A 22,374-nucleotide genomic window follows, 5' to 3' on the forward strand; every position below is an offset into this window, starting at 1 on the left:
CTGTTTCTGCTGGATTGCACTGTGCTTGTGTGTGGGTGTGTTTTGTTTTCCTCTGTCTAAAGTTACTCTCTCTGGCATGCAGAATGTCCACACACACATGCAGGCACAAACACAAAGGCACACATGCCACACACATACACACACCTGCCTTTACTAATAAGAGCGTGGACAATACAGTCCATACTTGGATTGAGAAAAGATTTTGGGCTCTGCACCACTGAGTCTTTGTGTGTGTGTGTGTGTGTGTGTGTGTGTGTGTGTGTGTGTGTGTGTGTGTGTGTGTGTGTGTGTGTGTGTGTGTGTGTGTGTGTGTGTGCTTGTGTGTAAAACTAGGAGACCTCATACTACCATGTGAAGACTCAACCTGTTGTTTGGTTGACTTATTTTTGAAGTCACACTTGGATCCGGTGTGTGGGTGTTTGTCTGTCAAGAGCAGCCATGCATGCATGGAGTAGGAAGGAAAAAACTATGTAGAGCATTTGGCTTTCAAAGTTTTACCTTGGTGATTGCTGTAAAAAACTGCTTCTTTTAAGCTTAAGGGACAGACATCACTACGCACACCAGTGTATGTCATTAAGTAAGCTGCATGTCAATCAATCTATCAATCTATTTCTCGTCTCTTTCTTTGAAGCATGTGAATTTCATGACAATGCATAGTAGGTAGTATAATGTAATGCCATTTTAGACAACTTAAATGAAGTGAAATGACCGTGCTTTTAAGACATGTTTGCTGAATCCCCATCACACGTTTGTGTGTGTGTGTGCGCGGTGTGGTGCTGTGTGGGAATGTTCCCACTGACGAAGGCCATCAGGCCGAAACGTTTGTTCGTTGACCCCTGTTGCTAAATGGAATAAAAGCAAGAAAGAAAGATTTTTTGAGTGCGACCATTCTGCGATCTTCTGAATGTTCCCAGTGGGAAATGAAGCGAGATTGACGGCTGTTTTGGTTTCCCTCTTTTGATAGGTAGAGTTTGTATAAGCATCACACACAAAAGGTGTGGAAGGCGCTGTGTATCACCTTCTTCTAACATCCAGCTCTGTTTCTTCCTTTTTCTCTTTCCACCCTTCATTGGCCATTTCTCCACCTGTCAAATCCCTCCCCATTCTGTCAATCCCTTTCTTTTCTGCCTCTGTCAAACCTCTCTCCCACTCTCTCTCTCTCCCACTCTCTCTCTCTCCCATGCTCTCTCTCTCTCTGTCTCTCCTCTCTCTCTCTCTCTCTCTCTGTCTCTCCTCGCTCTCTCTCTCTCTGTCCCTCCTCTCTCCCACTCTCTCTCTCTCCCACTCTCTCTCTCCCACTCTCTCTCTCTCCCACTCTCTCTCTCTCTGTGTCTCTCCTCTCTCTCTCTCTCTCTCTCTCCATCTCTCTCTCTGTCCCTCCTCTCTCCATCTCTCTGCCTTTTCCACACTCCCTCCCTCCCACCTTGCCTCCCTCTTTTCTTTCCCTTCTCCTTCTCTCTCTCGCACTCTCTTTTCCTCCTTCTCTGTCTCCTTTGCTTCTCCCTCTCTTCATCCCTCTCTCTCTCCCTCCCTCACACCTCTCTTCCCTCCTCCCTCTCTCCCTCTCTCATCTCTCTCAGAATGACAGCACAGTGCAACAGAGTAACGGAGAGGAGCCTCCGGAGAGCGTCAGTGCGCTGCTGCCGGACATCTCCCTGGTGAGCCCGGACTGGCCGTCCCAAAGCAGGCCACACAGCACAGGCTACGGCAGGGCAGACCGCCCGCCGACACACACACACACACACACACACACACACACACACACACACACACACACACACACACACACACACACACACACACACACACAGGAACCAGGAGAGGGAGAAGGGGAAAGGGGGTGACAGAGAGAGAGAAAGAGAGTGTGTGTGTGTGTGAGAGAGAGAGAGAGAAAGAAAAAGGAATTGAAAAAGAGAGAGTGAAGTAGAGAGAGAGAGAGAGAGAGGTCTCTGAAGGAGTATCAGGATGGGGTCGTGAGAGGCTTAGAGATGCAATCCCCCCCATTTTGCAGTGGACTGGAGGGAGTGCAGAAAAAAGGGTCAGTGGTGGACAGAATCAGAGAATGAAGCCATTTCCAGGCCGTTAGCTGTTCAGAGGGCCATTCGGAGCGGCCGCTTCAGTGGAGCCCAAATCAAATACAGGATGGAGAGAGAGAGAAAAACAGGAGGAGAGAGAGAGAGAGAGAGAGAGAGAGAGAGAGAGAGGATATGAGAAGAAAAGGAGAGGGGATATGAGAAGACAGAGAGAGAGAGGGGTGATGAGAAGAGAGAGAGATGAGGAGAAGAGAGAGAGAGATGAGGAGAGCTAAAGTACATAAGGCTTAAAATGAAAAGGGACGGCTGTTTTCCCAGACTTTCTGAGAGATGCACAAAAGAGAAGCAGTCAGTCTGAGGGCACTAAAAAACGTACCCAAATACACACAGACAGATAGGCACATAGACACACACACACACACACACACACACACACACACACACAAAACACATAGGTATATGATATTCCCCACTTGTATACACACACACACACACACACACACACACACACACACACACACACACACACACACACACACACACACACACACACACACACACACACCACACATGCACACACAAAAAAGAAAAGCAATAACAGCAGGCTGATTTCTCTGACCATTCTCTGGTGTGCAGTGTTGAGGGCATTGTAAGATGGTGTCCTCCAGCAGACCCAAACTCCACTCTGCGTTCCTCATGTTTGTTTTGTTCCTCTTTTTGTTTGTGTTCTTTTCTTTCTCCCTCTCCGGCCATGGTTTCTCTCATGCCTGTCTTCCACTCATCTTTTTCTATTTGCATTTGTTTTCTTCACTTTGGTTGGAAATTGGTCGGGGCCCCCCTTGTACTCGGTAGCAAACTTGGTTTTTTAAACAGGACACTGTGGTGAGAGGCTTGCTGCATTGCTGCATTTCTTCAAGGCAAAGTCAAACTGTGAACTGAATGAAAATGAGATGCGTGGCTTCCTCTGTGTGTGTGTGTGTGTGTGTGTGTGTGTGTGTGTGTGTGTGTGTGTGTGTGTGTGTGTGTGTGTCTGTGTGTGCTACAGTATGTGTGTGACCATGTTTTGTACATGTTTGTCTGGGAATACATGATTGGACCTTCTTATGTAAAGCAGGGACAATCACTGTGTTCTAAATTCCAAAAGCAGGATGCTTGTTTGCTGAGCTCTTGCTAATTCAAGTGTGTTAAGTACCTAATGCCTCTAATTATGACTGACTCTCGCCATCTCAGCTCCTTTGTAGCGTCTGCTCTTCTCACTGATGTGTTTTATTGACTACAATTTGTCTGTTGCATCTACTTACCCTCTTTAGGCCCAATTCACTAATCATCCTCGGATCTTCTGAGATGTTTTTCCTTCTTTCTTTTCCTTCTGATGGGAACAGATTTAAAAAATATTACAAAATGCTTATTTACTGCCATTTTACTTTTATTTATGTAGTTCATTGTTGCTGAAGATTCTGTTCTGTTGTCTAAAATGAAATGCCACATTTAGATAGACATTACCATGGAGTGCAAAGTAATTCCTGCTCTTCAGTTTCCTTTCCAATAAAGGACCTTAAATCTTACAAATTTGAATTGAAACTGAAAACACTCTTTTAAGTATTAGTTCTAAATAGAGGTCTACACAGAGTACAGAGCTTCAAAGTCAACCCTGTGATCATTCCATGGTTAAAGCTGCCTAGATGTGGCATAAGAGACAACAGTTTAGTTTGGAAGTGGTCAAAAGGAGTCACTCAGTGCCCCTCCAAACAACAAATGTCGCCATGACAACACCTCCTCTCTTGCCCCCCACCCCCCCTTCCCTCATAGGACGAGGTGCAGTCCAGGTCCGACTCTCCCCCCTCCTTCAAACCTCCCCCTCCCCCAGGGGTCCAGAGGAGGCCGAACCGGAGGGAGCCAGCCACCAAGCGGCCCTCCTCCGAGTCCTCCCACTCCGGCCTGTACTTCACCGCCCCCTCCTCTTCCTCCTCGTCCGCCCACCGCTCGGCCGCTAAAGACCACAGGCGCCCGCCCCCGCACAAATCCACCTCCACCTCCGCCGCCTCCACCTCTGCAAACCACCCCAAAAAGGGGGTCCCCACCACCCAGCTCTCCATGGTCAGTCAGCACAACATCGGCCCGTTCCCGCGCGTCCAGTCCCCTAGCCGAAACACGCCGGCGGCGGCCGTGTCCCACCCTCCTCCACACAAGCACCAACACCATGCTCCACCTCCACCTCCTCCGCCGCCAGCCCCCCCACTACCGCCCCCTGCTGTTGCCCCGACTCCGTCCGTGACGCCCCCCCCTCCGCCGCCTCTACCGGCTCCCTCTGCCCCTCCGCCCTCGGCCTCCCCAGACAAGGCCTCCCCCTCCTCCCCTGCCAACAACCAGCACTTTGTGATGGTGGAGGTGCACCGGCCCAACGCCGAGCCCGATGTCAACGAGGTGCGACCGCTGCCACAAGCTCGAGGTGAGGACTGGGTCTGTAGTCTGTAACGCCATCAGGTCCATTTTGTTTTATGGGTGCAGAGTGTTTTATACACTGCTGCATATAGAAAAGGATATGGTTTTCCTGCATAATAAATCCAGCAATTCTTGTATAGAAAGCATCGCTTAGTGTTTTAAAAAGACCACACATTATAAGGCAGGAGCACTTGCCGTGGAAACAACGTCGTCTTTACACGACTGACAAAAAGCCTATGCCAAACGTTTATGATAATCTTTTTCCGATGCAAAAACAAGCAGCTATCAAGCAGTTGGGAGTAATTAATCCTCCATTTTGTTCCAGTATCGATCTGCTGTACGTGCCAGTGAACCTCAGAGAGCCAGGCACACTCGGGCAGCACTGCTGACCCTGCTCCTCTGGAGGGCCGGCCTATAGCAGCAACACTGACACGTTATTTAGCCGTCGCTCCAGTGGAGGGTGACTCTCACGGTTAATATGAGTGTGGGGAAATGGGCCAGCAATGGGAAATCTTATCTAATCTAATCTGAGAGTTTTTAGATGTAGGCAGGAGTGTCTATGAGGCTCCTTCAGCTATGCTATCGGGGTAGTTATCTCAGACATACTGGACTAAGCCAGTAAAGCATATTGGATGCTTAATAATAAGCTTTATTTGTTATATTGGATACTTGTCCTCCAATCACATGAGGATGTACACATAGATAGTGTAAATACAACATCAGTTTGCGAATAGGTCAATGTATCGGACATATCTGTCAACAGGATAGGATGAATATTTAATAATCCCGATGTAAATATTGTATATTATATTAACAATATTGAGAGTTGTTAATACAACAGGTGACATGATTCGACCAGATTAAACATTCCTCTTTTACTGCCTAAACCACCTTGCCTTCTCAGGTGTAAATATCAAGTCTTATTTACACCGATGGAGGGTTTGTGTTGCGCCATACTTTCAGCACCCTACCCCACTACCACCTCCTTTTATTACCTCTCATTGGAGACATTTTATCACATTTATGGCCGCGGTCTTCATCACGATGCTCCTCGACTGCGGGGACACTAAAGTCTTTCTAATCGTGTTCTTAATCATCCGGACCTCTTTACTCCAGCTCTGGCTATCGCTGGGAGAATCAGGACTTTTGCCGTTCATTAGCCCTCGAATGGTTCTCTCGCCATCTCTCGGTAGGGGAACCAGCAGTTCTGCTGGTATATGTCTACACTCAACTGACAGGCTCTCGGTTGGAACATAAAACCTCCAAGTCCGAATCTGTTTGGCCTGAGGGAGTCATTAGCACCTAATAAACTGCACATTAGTCTCAGGCAGTTAGTCAGAAAATTACATTTGTCTCGGCGAGAGGGAGTTCATCCATGCCACAGCATAATATAGATTGTTAGAGTGTAGATTATTTGTAGATGTGTATGTGTGTGTGTGTGTTTGTGTGAGCATGTGAGAGAGTGTGTGCATGTGTGTATGTGTGAGTGTGTGTGCATACAGAGGTGCTTGTACTGTAGGAGATGTGATATATGTAACAGATGTAATAGATTGCAGTCGTTTAATTCACTACATTTCCCAGGTTGCCTTGTCTTAGTTGTCTCCTGATCCATCATCCATTCCCCACAGGTGCTACTCTCTCACAGCTGTCAGACAGTGGTCAGACTTTAAGCGAGGACAGCGGCGTGGACATTGCTGAGTCGGGGCGCCTCAGCAAGGAGAGCAGCCCCCGCCCCGCCCGGACGCGCGCCCCCAGAGACGGCACGGGGGGTGCAGGGGAGGCCACGCCAAAACCGGTGAGAGCGAGGGACAAAAGAGCCCAAGGAGAATGATAAAGCGTTTTTAAGACGGAGAATGAAGGATGATTATCACCATGGAAGAAAAATACTATGTTTGTGTGTGTGTGTGTTTGGATATGAGTGTGTATATGTGTGTGTGTGTGTATTCTCAGTGAGGATGAACCACAGTTTGAGCTCTATAATCTGGGGGTCTGCACATAAATCTGCTCTCAGAGGGCTGCGGCCTAAATTAATTTTGATTTGTTTGGATTGGATTTTCCGTTCTCTGCTTTGTTTGCCCATTCACTTCTTTACCTCTTCAGCCTCGTCCTCCTCCTCCTGTTCACCTGGTCATTGTGAGTTGACACTCCACTTGAGTTGATTTCATTCTCATTCATCAATCACTCGTACAACCCATCTCTCACACTGCAGTCAACACCACAGACATAGACTCTGGCGTGCCCAAAACAGTGTCTACACCTATATACACATATATATGTGTGTCTTACAGCAAAAGCTGGCTGGATATCAATGTTGTGTTTTATATGTCTGTCAGTTTGACCAACTGGACCGGGCAAAGGTGGTGGTGTCTCTGTTGTGGCTGTTCTGCCAGTCACTCTCTCCACCTGCAGCTCCTGCCTCTTTCTCTCTCACTCTGTCCATTTGCTTTGATAGCCGGGTCTACTGGAGCCCACGTCCACTCTGGTGACGGTGGCAAAGTCGGCCAGCACACTGGGCATCGCCATCGAGGGGGGCGCCAACACACGCCAGCCTCTGCCACGCATTGTCACTATACAGGTGAGTGCTTCTGTCTCCCTTGCAGGATACCAACGTGGTTGCTTTTTTTATTGTGTACAAGAATATATTTTTTTCCCAGCCCACCTTTTTGTCAGTGTCACCTCAGAGATTTTCTGTGCAGCATAGCAGATAAGTGCTTCTTCATAGTGTTTAGTTTGGACTCTGGGCTCTACTAGCCAACCTCCATGAGTCCATGGATCTCTACTCGATTTATATTCTTTAAACATGTCAGAGATATATACAGGCCCTAATCCACTCATTGATTTATAGATTATTATACCCCAGAGACAAGAAATACTATTTTCTGATTGGCTGACAGGGGGCTATTCATTCTGTATATCGGGACACCTATGAAGTAGATCTGCAAAAGAATTGACTAGCGGCAGCACATTAAATCTTTTCAGTAACTAGCCAGTGTAAAGATGTTAGAACACTCTTGGTCCTGGATCAAACTCTAGCAGCACCATTTTGAATGAGCTGCAGCTGTTTAAAGGTCTTACGGAGGTCTACGGAATCTAATTATTTGTTTGCTCTAAACATTGACACAGTGAGTCTATTGGGTTGAAGTCATTTGGTGAGAGAGACAGATGTATGTGTATCATCAGCAGCATATCAGACATTAACAGACATCATCCAAGAACTGATCCATCGGCCAGCTGTTTCAGTTCAGTTGTGAGTTTGTAGGCCTGATTAGAGTTTGTCAAAATGATGCGTTCAAGTTGATTGAAAACAACTTTCTTAATGATCCTACTTATAAAACGTCTATAGTTGTTTAACACAGAGGCATCCAGACTTCTCTTTTTAAATTTAGTAGAAAAAGTATGAAAGTAAGAAAGAGTAAAAATGTATGTCAAAACAACATGGGAATGACTCAAGAGGTCATTGTCTACCAAAATAGGTTGGCTATTATTGATGTCCCTGCATTTTCCTTTCAGAGCTGTGTTTAGCTCTCCTGTTTTGTCTGGTCAGTGCTGTAATAAAATGTAATCAAATGTCTGTCAAAAAAGGAATTAATAAGATGATGATTAATGAGAGGAGAGGTGGAAGGATGTTCTGTGGTTTCCATTTACTATCCAGATCTTCAGGCATTTCATTTGTTGAAGGTTACAGGTCTAGTGTCTAAAACTCCACAGAGGGTGAAGACTTAGCTGTGTGTACATACGCTGTGTGTTGTTTCAGAAGGCACAGAATATTGTGTGTAGTGGTTAACACTTCAGACACTCAGATTCAAACAATTAAACCAAACAATCACATGTTAATTATGTAAAGGCTTTCCCAGTCTTACTTTGAGTTGATTTGTTGAACAAAGGTAATGTGAACTTGACGGCAAATCAAGTCTATACAGAAATTAGTCTTTACAAATATGATGATTTACTGAAAACCAATTGTGCGTGTGTGTGTATGTGTGTGTGTGTCTGTGTGTAATTAAGTAAGTGTTTATTTGAGTGTGTGTGTGTGTGTGTGTGTGTGTGTGTGTGTGTGTGTGTGTGTGTGTGCGCGCGCGTGCACATGTGTGTGAGTGTATATATGTGTGTGTAAGAAATGGATTGGAAACCCAATGATTTGGCAGACTAATGAAAAATAAAAGGGACGATGATTACAGCTGGTGCAGCTACAAATCAGCCAAGAACAAATGAGCGCTTAGCGAGGAAGCAGGAGACACAGGAAAACACAGAACAGGAGAGGAGTGAGAGAGAGAGAGAGAGATGTGCTGTTGTAACAAGAAAGAAAGACTGGAATTAGTGAGAGAAGAGAAAATGCAGAGAGAGAGAGAGAGCAGAGGCAGGGAGGAGTGGACAGGCATGAGTGGGTTTTAATTCCACCGTCTGTGCCCCCCACCTCCTACCTCTGACAGGGGAATTAAATACCTCCCCTCATCTGTAATGGAAATCCAACAACAAAATGCCACCATAGCAGGTGATAGAACCCGGCTATCTTTTTGTTTTCCCCCATGGACATTTTTATCTCTTTATTTATTAATCAGTCTTCTGCCTTTCCACGTTTGGAAGCTGCTAACCGGAGGGGAATCAGGCATGCAAAGGAGTTCTCTGTTTGGTACTATACGCTGTTGGCATCATTGATTCTAGTGTTTCAAAGAGCCTCCGGGCTTGGCTGGTATTGCTGCATAATGGTGAAGAACTGCTCGCAGACTTTTAATGGGTCTGATTGATAAGGGATTGCATCTTGGGAGGCTTTTCAAGGGAGGTCGTACCATGAAGACAGATAGTCTGCATTAAATCAGAAATAAATTAGAATATTTAGTCTGAGATTAAATGAATTATTTAAGGCAAAAATATTGTTTTTGTAAGCAGTTAACTGCAATCTGGATGGACCTTGAAACTAATGATAGATATAATTAAGTGACAGTACCCTTTGATTAATGTTTAATGTTCAGTGTATCATGACTAGAACAACACAGGGGTGCCCCAAGGCTCGGTGCTGGGGCCCCTTCTCTTTGTCATGTAAACAATGTCGCTGGGCCAGATTATCCCCTTGCATTGTTCCTCATATCACTGCTTCGCAGATGATACCCAACTCTATCTGACATTCCCATATGACAGCTGAACATTGATAAGTCAGATGTATGAGGAGGAGATAGGGTGGAGGTGTGTTGTAATAAGGCTTGCAGAGAAAGCTGAAATACTAGGCAGTCTAAGTCAGCTTAAATAAGTCGCTCGGAATGGTCTTCACCAATGTGGTGTGATCAGCTGGGTAGTTAGCCAAATTACTGGGCATGACGAGAAACTGGGCATGACTTTTTTGAACTAACGTTGTGGTCCATTCCCTGATAGCGGAACGACCTACTAAGTACTACCAGAGCAGGGGTGTCTCTCTCTATCTTCAAGACTTGAAGCACTTGAAGACCCAACTCTTCTGAGAATACCTCCTCTTCTAACACATCTAACAACCCAACACACCCAACATGGACTTGTCATGCACTTCTTTTCTTCCTTTCTTCTCCTTCAACTACACTGACTAGTACTTAAAGTTCTAAATCATCCTGTGGTAGTCCTCTGCTAAATTAATAAATGTAAATGATTACAGGAACGGTACCTTTACTGATGAAGTATTAAACTGTTGTGATATCATTTATTTAGTCAGTGGAAAATCTCAAAGGTCATCTGACATTTCTTACATCTCTTTACAGATTAAAATCAGGTACAGTGGGAGATGACTAGAGATGACTCTAACCCTGCTAATTGATGATAATTCTGATGATAATTCAATTTTCCACTGGCTGATCTAAATTCAGTGGATGGCTTGACAGCCCGGGAGCTGCATAATTATATAGGCCAGCCCGGTACACAAACTTGTAATGGGCCAGGAGAGCATGGTGCGATGTTGATAGGCCACCCTCTTGCACCCGAGACGAGCTGGAGCCTCATGCTGTGGCTGGAGGTGAAAAACTGTGTCCTCTAAGACTTTGCCACACTCTTTGAACTCTGTTTGATATTTATGGATTTGATTCAAGAACGTGGTTACCACTGGATCTACCACTGGCAGCCTCTGTAACACATTACCCAAGCCGCGTTTGTCTAACAAAATAGACACAAATGAATGGTCTTGTCACTCGCATAGCTAAACCAGAATATTCATAATGTTCTTTATTCAGTTCGATGTATGTGGTTATGGAGAGCCATTGAAATGTGTGTGGTAAGCTTTAGACTCAAATGGACTTCAAGGAGTGGGATGGAAGACCTTTGGTGTGAGATGATGGCCATCAGAAGTGTTTGTGGAAGAAATGTGTCCATGCTAGAGTCCACTTGGCACCCAGTGAGGAATAACAGTGGTTTGTGGGAGGGGTAATTGTACTGTAGGTGACAGATGAATAAAGATGTGATTGCAATCAGCCCTGAAATAGCAGACCTGTCTTTTTATCTTTTGTGTATAATCTTGTGTCATCACAGTGATTGATTATGTGGTATTCTACCTCAGTAGCAAATCATGATAAAAAAGATGCATACAGGATTTCTGTTTCACTGGCATTGTAGATGACTAAGATATATCAATTCAGAGTGGCACTTGAGTTCAACTGAATTGAGTCTGTCCTTGACTCAAAGATAAAGTTTGCATTTTAAATCATGTAGTGTTTTACCAGTTTTTTTTTTTCCGAGACACCTCTTGCAGTTTTCATAGGAAGTGAATCAGGCTGATAGTCTTTGTGCTGTTATTAAGTTTAGACACAATTCAAAGGAACCCTGTAAGACCAGGTTCTGCAGTGGACCTATTCCTGAATTGTCCGATGTTTGTCTTGAGTGGGAGGTGAAGGTCTGTCCTGAAATATCACACTAACTCAATAAAGAGTTGCGCAGGAATAAAAAGGGAGACAAACAAAATCAACATTCTTTTTTGGTTTTCTCTTACTCTTTCTGTCTCTCTGTCTGTATCTCTCTTCCTCTCTCTCTCACACACACAAACTCTTGTTCTCTCATTCTCTCTGTCTTCTCCTTCGGTGAGCGTTAATAAAAGGTCTAATAGAGCTGGCTGGCCCATGTCCTCTGCCTTCATCTAACTGACTGTAATAACGTGGTGCTGGGATGGCAGGGAATACACAGCGAGTGGGAACAAGGGCAGCTCCACAGGTCATTAGAGGCCATAATAATAGTCTGGATCCATCTCACCCTCTCTGTGTGTCTTGTCTTTCTTTTACCCTTCACACTCTCTTTCTCTCTCTCTTTCCCTCCCTCCCTCTCATTCTCTTGGTTCCATCTCTTCCTCGTTCTCTTGTGCTCTTCTATCCATTCCCAGCTCACATCACTCCCCGCACTCGACTTTCATTTTTTTTTTACAGATAATGTTTTATCAGAGGTCAAACGCACCCAAATGTGCTGTAATGTTTTTTTCAATAACTTTCTCTCTCTCTCTCTCTCTCTCTGTGTCGTTGTCAGAGGGGAGGTTCGGCTCATAACTGTGGTCAGCTGAAAGTGGGCCAGGTGATACTGGAGGTCAACGGTGTGTCGCTACGAGGCCGGGAGCATCGAGAAGCTGCGCGGATCATCGCCGAGGCCTTCAAGACCAAAGACAGAGACCATGTAGACTTCCTGGTCACAGAGTTCAACGTGGCGCTTTAGGGGTCACCGGTGTCACACTGTCTTCACCCACATCCAGTCTGTATGTCCAGTGGAATGACACCAGGGTCGGAGGGTCAAAGGGTCAGAGGTCAAAGATGGAGCGAGGTGGAGGAACATGGAGCAGATGGAACAGTCACGGACTTCATGCTTTAAGGCAGAGTTCAGCCCTCTTTCCACATCCTCCATGACTCACCCAGGAAGTTCTACAAGGTTCTGTAACACGGTTTGGGAGCGGAACCTGATTATTCTGACTCTAGGAGCGTTGGACTACACGGATATAGCTGCTCACCTGTATGTACTGGCACGTCTTAGGACTCCGTTAGGATTCACTCAGTAGTTGAACACAGCTCAGAATCTGAAGAGCAGGGATTAAGGAAAACATCTGCTTTTTTATTTATTAACAGTAAGCTTCTTATCGTTGCCGTCACCACAACATCCCTTGGACTTGAAGCTGATGACACTTATCCACACAGACACAGACACACATACACACACATACAGTGCAAGCCAGCACAATGGACTATTTATTCCTAGGAAAACATTATAGCCACCATTGCTCCAATCCTTGACTTTTAACTGAGAATCTTGCATTCTTTTTTTCTAAATGGCTGTTTTTGAATGGAAAATAAATAGCTACAGTATATACCCAGATGATGAGATGCAAATAAATAGAGTATAATATATAAATGTCAAAGGCACACTTTACTGTGTAATTGAAACACGATACAGGAGAACTGAGACGTAATCACGAGAAAAGGTTTTATATTAGAGATCATTGCATAGAAGAACAAACCTCAGCTTCCCTTGTTTTCCTGCAGGGCACAGGGGAGTCTCCTCTGCTCTAATTGCCTTTTCTGTCCCCCTTCTTTTTGTTGTTAGTTAGCCACATTTATTCTGTTTCTGCAATGCTGCAGTTAAATGCATAATTTGGTAATTACACCTAAACAGTGGTAATTATGTGTTGGAGTTGAAGGAGAGTGTGGGGCAGCAAGGGAGAGATAAAGGAAAAGTAAGATAGAGGTGAGAGAGAGAGGAATGGAAAGGGAGCCAAAGGAAGAAAGACAGATAGCGAAGCGTCAGAGAGATGCGAGCGCCTGTGTGAAGCGAGCTCTGCATCAGGACAGATACAGCCGGTGAGGAGCCCACTGTGTCTGCTACCTCCCCTCCCCGACACACACACACACACACACACATACACACATATACACCACCACCCCCTGCCTTAGCTCCCGTTATATCTGTATGGAGTATGGAGAGGCACTTTATCCAATTATGTTATGTGAATCAGGAACAAAGCGTGGCAATCAGTCAGGGGTTGGAGAGAGGGAACGGGGAGTAGGAGAGGAGGCGAAGGAGGGGAGGAGAGCGTGCAGTGGAACTAATGAAAAGTTGTGAAGTGTGTGTGACTCCTGCGGGAGCTTTGCCGAGGAACTGAGGAAAGAAGAGAGAAAGGGAGACAGAGGAAGAGAAAGAGAGTGAACAAGAGGCAGAGAGAGAGAGAGAGAAATATGGCATCTGCTGATATGTCACTCATGACTGTTGCATAAGAATGAGGTGGACCTGGATCTCTCTGTGTGTGTGTGCGTCTGTCAGTGATAAATGCAGTGTGCGGTGGCAAAGGAGGAAGAGTTCTGTAAGAGCAATCCCACATCGGACGTGTTTGTTTTTAACTGAGTGTGTCAGTGTTTGTGTGCAAGAGAGAGGGAAGGAGGTAGAATTAATTGCAAGCTTGAATGGTGAAGCCTATCATGAGACAAGGCTAAGGGATACCTGCTGCCAGGCAGGGCTGTGGCTTTGAAGCAATCAGGAATGCTATAACGCTTTAAGGAACCAGTGAGGAGGATCCAGGTGACTTCATCTGCACTCTCGTCATGAGCGGAGCAGCCATCTTGAGATTCACTCTCCCCCCTCCACACCACCATTTTGTGCAAACATGTATTTTTACGTAGATTTATATTTTCTATTTATATTGAACATTCTTGTCTATTAAAATTATATCTATATATATGATGCTGATTCATGACTATGGAGTAGTTATTTGGTTAATATATTTTGATCATGTTAGATGATGGCTGACTGATCTCTGATTAGGTACGTACAACCACTACCAAGTAGGTACTTATTAACCACTCTTCACAGTTGAAGTCTGGGTGGATAGTGACAGAATCCTATTTAGTTTTAGTAATTCAGTGGTGCAGTCCACTGTCAGAATTCCCCCTCCCATCACTTGCCCTCCGGTTTCACACCCTCAGGCTATTTTCCACCAGAGCCAATCTTGCTTCTTTATACGTGTCTTCTATAGTTTTCTGGTCGAGTCCAGTTATTTGTTATATTCTGATCTGATTTATTATGTTCTTTGGTATCTAAAGACTCAATTCCACCTGCCGTGACTATGGTGACTCTTTCTGTTTCTGTACTGTATTAGTGTGTCATTACAGTGTGCTCCAGAGACATGTTGTGGTAATGGAACTCCATACAACACACAAGTCCAGAGCCACATCAGGTTTAAACTTTAAAGTCGATCTTCAAAGACAGTTCCATTTCTGTGAAGACATGCTAATGAAATGTCTGTATTCCTCAAAGACAAACTTTCAAGAAGTGCTTTAAATTTAACTTGAATTGAATGAAGGTTGACGATATGGAATACATTAAAGGGAATAACTATATTTTTACATTTGACATTTATGATATTTTGACATGTTCTTTACTTCAGTGTTAGTAAAGTATGCCGAAATTGCTCTTCACAATTTCAAAGTCATGAATCAAAAACACCTGCCATGTATTTGCTCTCCTCCATAACATCTCTGTCATGACTTGCTTATAATAAGTCACCTGAGCATTTGTTCATTCATGAGCAGTTCCCTTTTTGAAGTGATTAATATACAGCACCATCTTTTTTTTTTCCATTGTACTTTTCACAGAAGAAAGTGCTGTAAACTAGCTAGGTGTTTGAGCCCCAAAGGTCTAAGTTGAAACAATTCACAAATTGCTCACACACATAAATCCACTCTGAAGTGCCCACCGAAAAATGATAATTATAAGCACGATTCATATGACAGATTTCATACACAGTCAAGAAGTCCACATATCTGTCACTGTTCTGCCTAAAAGTATAATGAATCACAGTTTAGACTCCTGTTTGAAAGTCAAAGTAGATTGGCTGGTCAAAGCCTGTCTTCCATCCACCGTGTGACCCACAACACCCGTACCTTTAAGCCCTTTCCCAAAGCTTGTTATTTAAAAGATTTTTTTTTTACCGATGTAGTAACACATGATGCTTTAATTAATTTCACCCACTCTATGTATGTGCCTGGTCAGGTATAGCTGCACAGTGATGCCCCCCCACCCCCCCACACCTACCCCATACATTTCATTCTGCCTTCCATCAGCCTGCCTACCTGTCTACTTGCCTGCCTCTTGTACAGTTTGATGAGGAGCATTGTACACAGCCATGCTATTTATACTAAAGTGTGTTTAATTTTCCAATAAAGAATAATAAACTGCACAAGAAAATCTGCTGAGAAGGCTCTATTTTGGCACGATTATTTTTTATAGTGTGTGTGTGTGTGTGTGTGTGTGTGTGCATACTCAGAGAAGCATAGCCCATTATCACGTGGCGGTAATGTATTATATGAACCATGCACATTCCATTCCAGAGTGAATACACTTGGTAATGGCCCATTCCACACACCATATGATTTATTTGGGTCCCCTGAGACATGGAATACCTACAGTAAGTCATCGCTTTAGAGAGAACACAGCAAAGATAACTCACTATTGTTTGTTAGTCATATAGTACAGACTTATTTCATGGGCCACTATTGTACACAGAGAGGATAAAAGTCTAGACCTTGCTATATTAATACTGATGAACAGATGTGAACAAAATAGTTTGCTATGTAAACGATTTGAGAGCTATTAAGAAAATCTTATATTGCTAAGTTACATTTAAAGAGTTCATTCTTTACACCACTGTGGATACAGTACATGTAGGAATCCAAAAGTAATATTTTGTAAATTAAAACGTGCCCCAAATTTCAGGTCCACTGACTTTAACAATACATTCTTTTCAGTTTTAATATATTCCACTGAGCAGGAGGCCTCAATTTGCTTTCATTTGAAATGTAATGCTTAAATAAACTCAATAGCAAACAAAGAACGAGAACCTGAGATAAAAAAAATACTTTTTTTAGAAGTAGCGCTCAAATACAATATCAGTTCTGAATTATACAAATGTTCTGGTTCCCATAATGCAATTGCACACTTTAAAATTGGATGCCCTAATTAAAATCAAATATACTTATAAGACCATTTGTGCACACAGTGAACCATATCTCAAAGACTTTCAAGATCCTAGATGTAATTCTATTACATAACTGATTATTGAAGAAGATGTTCTACTTACCCAGTAGGCAATGACAGAAAAGTTTCTCTTAACGTTTTGGCCTACACGTAAATGAAGACTGGGTTTGGTTTTCAGTTGCAAGGCACAGACTGTTTAATGACTACTTTTAGCTGGACCATTCCTCCAGTTGCCAACCACCTTAGATGAATTCACTCCAATTTTGACTGCTGAATGCCTCCAACATCGTCCTCATCTGAGATATCCTTTGGCATCCTTGTCTGCTGATACAAGCTACAGCTCTGAAAAAAAAATTAAGAGACCACTGCACATTTTTCTGATGTCATCCTACGGTTGCTGAGTGACATTCAAATGAGTTGACGGTCAATTTTGAATATGACCGTCAACTCATTTGAATGTCACGCAGCAACGGTAGGACATCAGAAAAATGTGCAGTGGTCTCTTAATTTTTTCCAGAGCTGTATTAAAGTTCAGTTCAGAGGTCAATATCACACAACAATATGCTGAATATAAATTAACCTGACAAATCCATCAATTCATATTTACCTAATGAGTCAGCAGCCTAAATGAAAAATAATGAAAAGTTAGGAATGAAAATTGGCAAATTCATCAGATATGTTATGACTTACAAAATGAAAATATCAGAAGGAAGAGAAGCCTCTGTACATTGTATTTACAACATTGCAAAAATATGTTTCTTTTAAAAAGAAAAGTGTGCCCAGGATAACCATATGGGAAATGTGTGACAGTTTTGTGTGTTTTTTCCCCATTATTATTATTTAGATATTATACTGGGTCATATTATGTACCGCTATATGGTACATCTAGTTGCCAGGTCTTTCAGTCCGGGTACTAAATACCATATTGATTAAAAGCATTTTAGCTGCTTTAAAGCCGAGCAGTAATAAAAAGACAAAATGTAACAGCAAATATTCGTCTGTATCTGCACTGCACAAGTCACTGGCGGTCACATTACGCATTGCTGTGGTGTACATTTAGTGTGTGTACATTTAGTGTGTACTGACATACCAGTGTGTGTGTGTCAGTGAGTGTGTTCCTCTGTGTGTGACTGTGCGTGCCAGAGTGTGTGTGTGTCTACAAACTTGTGTGAACTACTGGTGTGCCTGTGTATGCATCCAGTTGTGTGTGCATGCGTGCGCACACTGCCATTGTGCCTGTGCTTCTATTCCTTATCAGCCTAGTGGGGCTACATGCCCACTAAGTTGCAGGTGCCCTGGTGTTCCGGTGTCCCGACTAGCGCTGTGGTGACATAAAACCATGCCACATAATTGCAAGGATCTATCCCTTCCATTGGACTAAAAACACCTTTTTGATGGTTGGTAGGATTCTTTGTTTTGGTTACATAGGATGGATGCTCACTGTGCAAGAAATGCATTCGGTAGTGCAGTAAGTGAGAGCAGGTGACGTAGGTGAAGAGACCAAACATAGCTGCATTACAGAGTAGCCTACAGTACTGTGTTTAAAGATGATTCATGATTTGGCAGTAGGACAAAAGAAAAGGTAATGCAGGCACGAAGCCTAGAATTATCCTCCGACACCATAAACATAATTATGGTTTTGGCAGAAGAAAATGACATACAGTACAAGGTGAAAGTGAATTGACTGTGCAGCGTGCACTGTTCATTCTAAATGTCCATGTAAAGTTATGTGCATCCCAAACCTTTTCGGTCCATTGTGGTCTGTCATGTCAGTTTTTTATTCCAACTGGTTTACTACATCGGTTAACACAGTTCATTCAAATTTAATCTTGACTTTAGTGGTGTCAAACAAATCATTCCATATTTGCCGATATAACATGCCAAAACTGTGCAGCAGGTAAAGTAATTAAATCCATATTTTTAAATGCACTGAAGGGCAATACTGACAGCTGTTAGTTAGGCCTAACTGACATTAACATGGATCTGTTGATAGAGAAAGACAAGCTGATAATCTAGAAAAAAAATCTAAGCTGTCACTAGAAAGTGCTTTGAGAAGAACAGTATACAGCAGAGCCTTATAGATAGAATACCAGTACTCGCCTTTGTTCAGTGTTGATGTTCTTATTACTAAGGAACAAAACAACAAACACAGACTACTAGAATTTTCTTGACCAATGACATCATAATATGGGGATGTGGGAAAACTCCAGCTTTTGGCTGTATTTTTTTCACCAGATGAAATAAACGACAGCTTGCTTCATCACATGCAGTATTCATCACAATAGCCTATGGCATGCAGTGCCAGCTGTCTACTCTGATCGAGGGGTGTCAATGAACAGGTGAACATTTGTTTTGTCTGTACTATGGCATAGCCTATTACCTGTCATCATTACCCTGTAGTTAAATAATCTAGTATTTGTTGATATCACATTATTCACAGGCCACATTTTTCTTGAGACTTGATTAAACCCAGATACCGACATACCGTTCAGTCACACAGTTGTTAGGCCCTCACAGTGCTCTCGCACTTCGCAGTGGCTGGCTGGTGGTCGGTTTCTCTGTCGACCTCCGCCCTTGGGCCCTTTCTGTGCTCCTTGGAATGCGCGCTCTCCTCTTTGCCGTCTTTGCAGGCCTTGGATGGTTGTGATACGTCATGATGTACATTGTTCCCCTCATCCACTTTCCACTGTGCTTGTAGCCATGGATGTGTAATGATGCTGCACATGTCGATTCTCTTCAGTGGGTCTGGGTGCAGCATTCTGTAGATCAAGGCTTTGCATTCTGACGAGAGGTTTCGTGGCCGATAGAATTCCACTCGGTGTTCCATTTGAGCCTTGAGCATCTTCCTTACGTTTGAATCATCGAAGGGCATCGACCCGCAAACCATTATGAACAGAACAACACCCATGCTCCAGACGTCGTACATTTTGGGGTTGTATGGATGCCCCTGCAAGACTTCAGGTGCTGCATAGGAGGTAGAGCCGCAGAAAGTTTTACTCAGTACCATGTTGCCACTATCATCGAAGTTCATCTTGCGACTAAAGCCCAAATCAGCCACTTTCAAATTGAAATCTTTATCCAAGAGAAGATTTTCACACTTCAGATCCCGATGGACGATGTTTTTGTCATGAATGAATTTAATGGCAGCGGCCAATTGGCGAAAAACTTTCCTACTAAAATCTTCCGGGATTGCTCCGCGGAATTTGATGAACTCCAGCAGGTTACCTTGTACGCCGAGCTCCATTATCATGTAGACTTTACCATTTGAAGTCTCGAAGATCTCAAAGGTTTTGACGATGTTAGGGTGGCTGAGGCATACCAACATTTCAATTTCACGGGGCAGAAATTTCTCTAAAAAGTCTTTTGGTGCCTTATTTCTGTTGATAATTTTAACGGCGACATTTATTTTCCGGCGCTCAGAGTACGCAGATTTCACTTTAGCATAGGACCCCTCACCTAAATGTATTCCGAGAGTGTAGCCCCGTTTTTTTAGAACTAAGGCGTCCATTTGAATGGAGCACTTAAGAGGTTGGCTTAATTTGTCTTGTGCAGGTTGAGCATTTTACGGAGCTTCGGCTGGCAATTCAGACCAAACCAGCCCAACTCCCTGCCGGTGTGTCCTGCAATCATTGCACTAAATTAGTTGTTTTAATAAATAGCCTTCAGTTGTATGACGCCAAAAGATCCTTTGGCGACGTCATAGTCATGTAAATCCATTGATAACTTATCTACCTAGTCACTGACCGGACATCAAATAGTAGCCTACACAGTAGGGTCAGATTGCAGGCTCCCACATTGAATAGGCGCGTGTAGGTAGCTGTCCATAGTACTGATTCCTAATCGGTTGACGTCAACTGGCATCTCATGTCACCACAAATGTACCGTATTTCATACTCTTTAGGGCCCGACATTCACATGCCCACAATGCATAGCCTATTTGGCATAGCGCCACATATGGCAACAGATAAAATGGCTATATAGTTGTGGCACATGACCAATTTCGACACACTTCTCCTAGGTGATTTATCAGAACCATATCAGAATTAGAGGACATGATAGAGGACAGATGATGATGACATGAAGATGTTGTTAATGATAAATAGTGAAGGGATTGTTGATATGTTTAAATGTGTTGAAATGTGTTGAAATGGTGACGCAATGAAATTAAATATTTTGCTGAATAAACACAAAATGTGTCAAAGTCATCAGATTCATTTGAAATCAATGGTTCCCATGTAGCCTAGAAATCTAGACGCGCCTCTAGCGAGGCTCGTCAGGCTAGTTCCCATGGGCAACAAATCAGGAAATGTGGCACCTGTATCATCCTTGACAGAGATTTGGCCCGGGGTGTGGCCCAGGAAGTCCATAGCGCCCCCTTTTATGTCATTGAGTCTTGTGGTCAGTAGATTCACCCACACAGAACAAAAGTTGTTAGAGATGTTGACCTCCCTAAGACGAAAATAAGGGGAGGGTCAAGTGAGTAGGTGCTTCCAATGCATAAAACTTCCAAAACAAATAGCACACACATCAGATATGTGCATTTGATAAACAAACCATATTCAAGCTTTGTTTAGTCTATTAGCTGATAGGTAGAATCTCAATCTTCAACTACTGAAATATTATTCTTTGCCAAAAGTTAATTATGGGCCTATAGCTGAAGGAATAGCATTCTGTTTTCTTTTTATCTGTCTTAGACAGACACTAATTGGCTTGAAATATATCAACCCACTGCACATTATTTTTGCGATAAATCTTGTTTCAGATCTACTACCCTTAATTTCCCATTTAGAAGAGAGCATTTTTAGAGGGATAGACCAGCTCTCATATCCACCAGGGATATGCATTTGAAGAATCTACAAGGCAGGGAGATCATAAACAGTTTATCTTGAAATATTTAAAATAAACTCCAGTTTTTCCACATTCAAATCTCTCTGTTGGATTCTTCGAGCTGTCAATCACAATGTTGAAAGGGAGCCAGTTTGCCCGTTGTTAATCATTCATGCACTATAGGCCATGTTAAACAGGTTCTATAATACAGTAAACATGCATTTGCATTCTAAAAGCTGCAAAGTCAATGGAAAGCTGTACAAATCCGATGAGGATGCTTGTTTAACATCGGTTAAACAAATGCCAGAACTACTTAGCATGCCTGAAAATTCACCTCCTTTTCCTGCAATATCATTGTCTACAGCTATGCATTAACATGACATACACACACAATTGTCTTTTCAGTGTTTGAGAAATGAGATGAGGAGTTGAATATTAGTTAGTTGAATTAGATTTACTGTTAACTTATCTTCCCTTTACACATCAGGAACCTTTGCTGATGTCATGAGGAAATAGTTCATCTCTGCAGTCCACACGGTCCTTCAGCTTGCAAAAGCTTTTTATGTATCAGTCCTAGTTACACATATGCATCAATGTGATTTCTTGCTGGCTCTGAACTCCCTAGGCTACCTTATGAATGTTAGATTGTGATTCAAGAATTTTGCAGGTAGCGGCCTTTAAGGGAAGGCCTTCAAAGGAAGACATTAGACTACACACATATGGTTCTGGGCACACACTTGTCTTGCATTCGGATACACACACACACACACACACACACACACACAGTCACACACACACACACACACACACACACACACACACACACACACACACACACACACACACACACAGTCATCATGCTCTGTGGGTTAATCATAAACTGAGGGTCACTAACAAGCCCTGTGGAGCCTTTTCAAATAAACAACTGTTAGATGTGATAGGCTACTCAGTAAAGATAAATGACAATGGAGATGACAATTCTGGACATTGTGTGTGATACTCATCAGCCAACTGACAGACATCCTAATATTGATATCGGAAGGATTAATTTTGTGCAATTGTAACATCCACTTGATCCTGAGATTAATCTTGGACACCTCAATTGCTGTTCACAATTGGGCGC

At 43.3% G+C, this 22,374-nt stretch overlaps 4 protein-coding genes across 7 annotated transcripts in view; 2 read left to right on the forward strand and 2 right to left on the reverse strand.

Annotated features, from left to right (window-relative positions):
• The window catches only part of whrna (whirlin a), a 94,655-nt gene extending 81,810 nt beyond the window's left edge, over positions 1 to 12,845 (forward strand). For both annotated transcript variants that reach the window (XM_042060203.1, XM_042060204.1), the window contains 5 exons: positions 1,581 to 1,658; positions 3,843 to 4,482; positions 6,104 to 6,270; positions 6,928 to 7,050; positions 11,940 to 12,845. In XM_042060203.1, the coding sequence (XP_041916137.1) occupies positions 1,581 to 1,658; positions 3,843 to 4,482; positions 6,104 to 6,270; positions 6,928 to 7,050; positions 11,940 to 12,122 (1,191 nt within the window). In that variant the 3' untranslated portion in view covers positions 12,123 to 12,845. The remainder of the gene's footprint in view (positions 1 to 1,580; positions 1,659 to 3,842; positions 4,483 to 6,103; positions 6,271 to 6,927; positions 7,051 to 11,939) is intronic.
• Positions 1 to 22,374, reverse strand: part of LOC121680692 (high mobility group nucleosome-binding domain-containing protein 5-like) — a 692,414-nt gene that overhangs the window by 314,219 nt on the left and 355,821 nt on the right. The window lies entirely within an intron of this gene.
• The window catches only part of akna (AT-hook transcription factor), a 33,516-nt gene continuing 22,452 nt past the window's right edge, over positions 11,311 to 22,374 (forward strand). Inside the window, exon 1 of one of the 2 annotated variants that reach the window (XM_042060176.1) lies at positions 11,311 to 11,319. The gene's annotated coding sequence lies outside the window, so the exon portion shown is untranslated. Of the gene's footprint in view, positions 11,320 to 18,744; positions 18,764 to 22,374 lie in introns of those variants that run through there. The other variant, XM_042060170.1, reaches the window with a different exon arrangement.
• LOC121680713 (testis-specific serine/threonine-protein kinase 1-like) lies at positions 16,596 to 20,072 on the reverse strand. 2 transcript variants are annotated; one of them, XM_042060249.1, is made up of 3 exons: positions 18,910 to 20,072; positions 17,032 to 17,047; positions 16,596 to 16,766 (listed from the first exon to the last, which is right to left on the reverse strand). In XM_042060249.1, the coding sequence occupies exon 1, from the start codon at positions 19,930 to 19,932 to the stop codon at positions 18,928 to 18,930; it is 1,005 nt and encodes a 334-aa protein (XP_041916183.1). In that variant the 5' UTR covers positions 19,933 to 20,072; the 3' UTR covers positions 16,596 to 16,766; positions 17,032 to 17,047; positions 18,910 to 18,927. The 2 variants fall into 2 exon arrangements, with proteins under 2 accessions (XP_041916183.1, XP_041916184.1); XM_042060250.1 differs by lacking the exon at positions 17,032 to 17,047 and having other exon boundaries at positions 18,910 to 20,071.

This window comes from Alosa sapidissima, chromosome 13 (assembly GCF_018492685.1).
Source record: "Alosa sapidissima isolate fAloSap1 chromosome 13, fAloSap1.pri, whole genome shotgun sequence".
Classification (NCBI taxonomy): domain Eukaryota; kingdom Metazoa; phylum Chordata; class Actinopteri; order Clupeiformes; family Clupeidae; genus Alosa; species Alosa sapidissima.

What these genes read in the sequence shown, in the direction of transcription:
- LOC121680713 (XM_042060249.1), bottom strand. Translation starts at nt 19,932, where the DNA reads ATGGACGCCTTAGTTCTAAAAAAACGGGGCTACACTCTCGGAATACAT.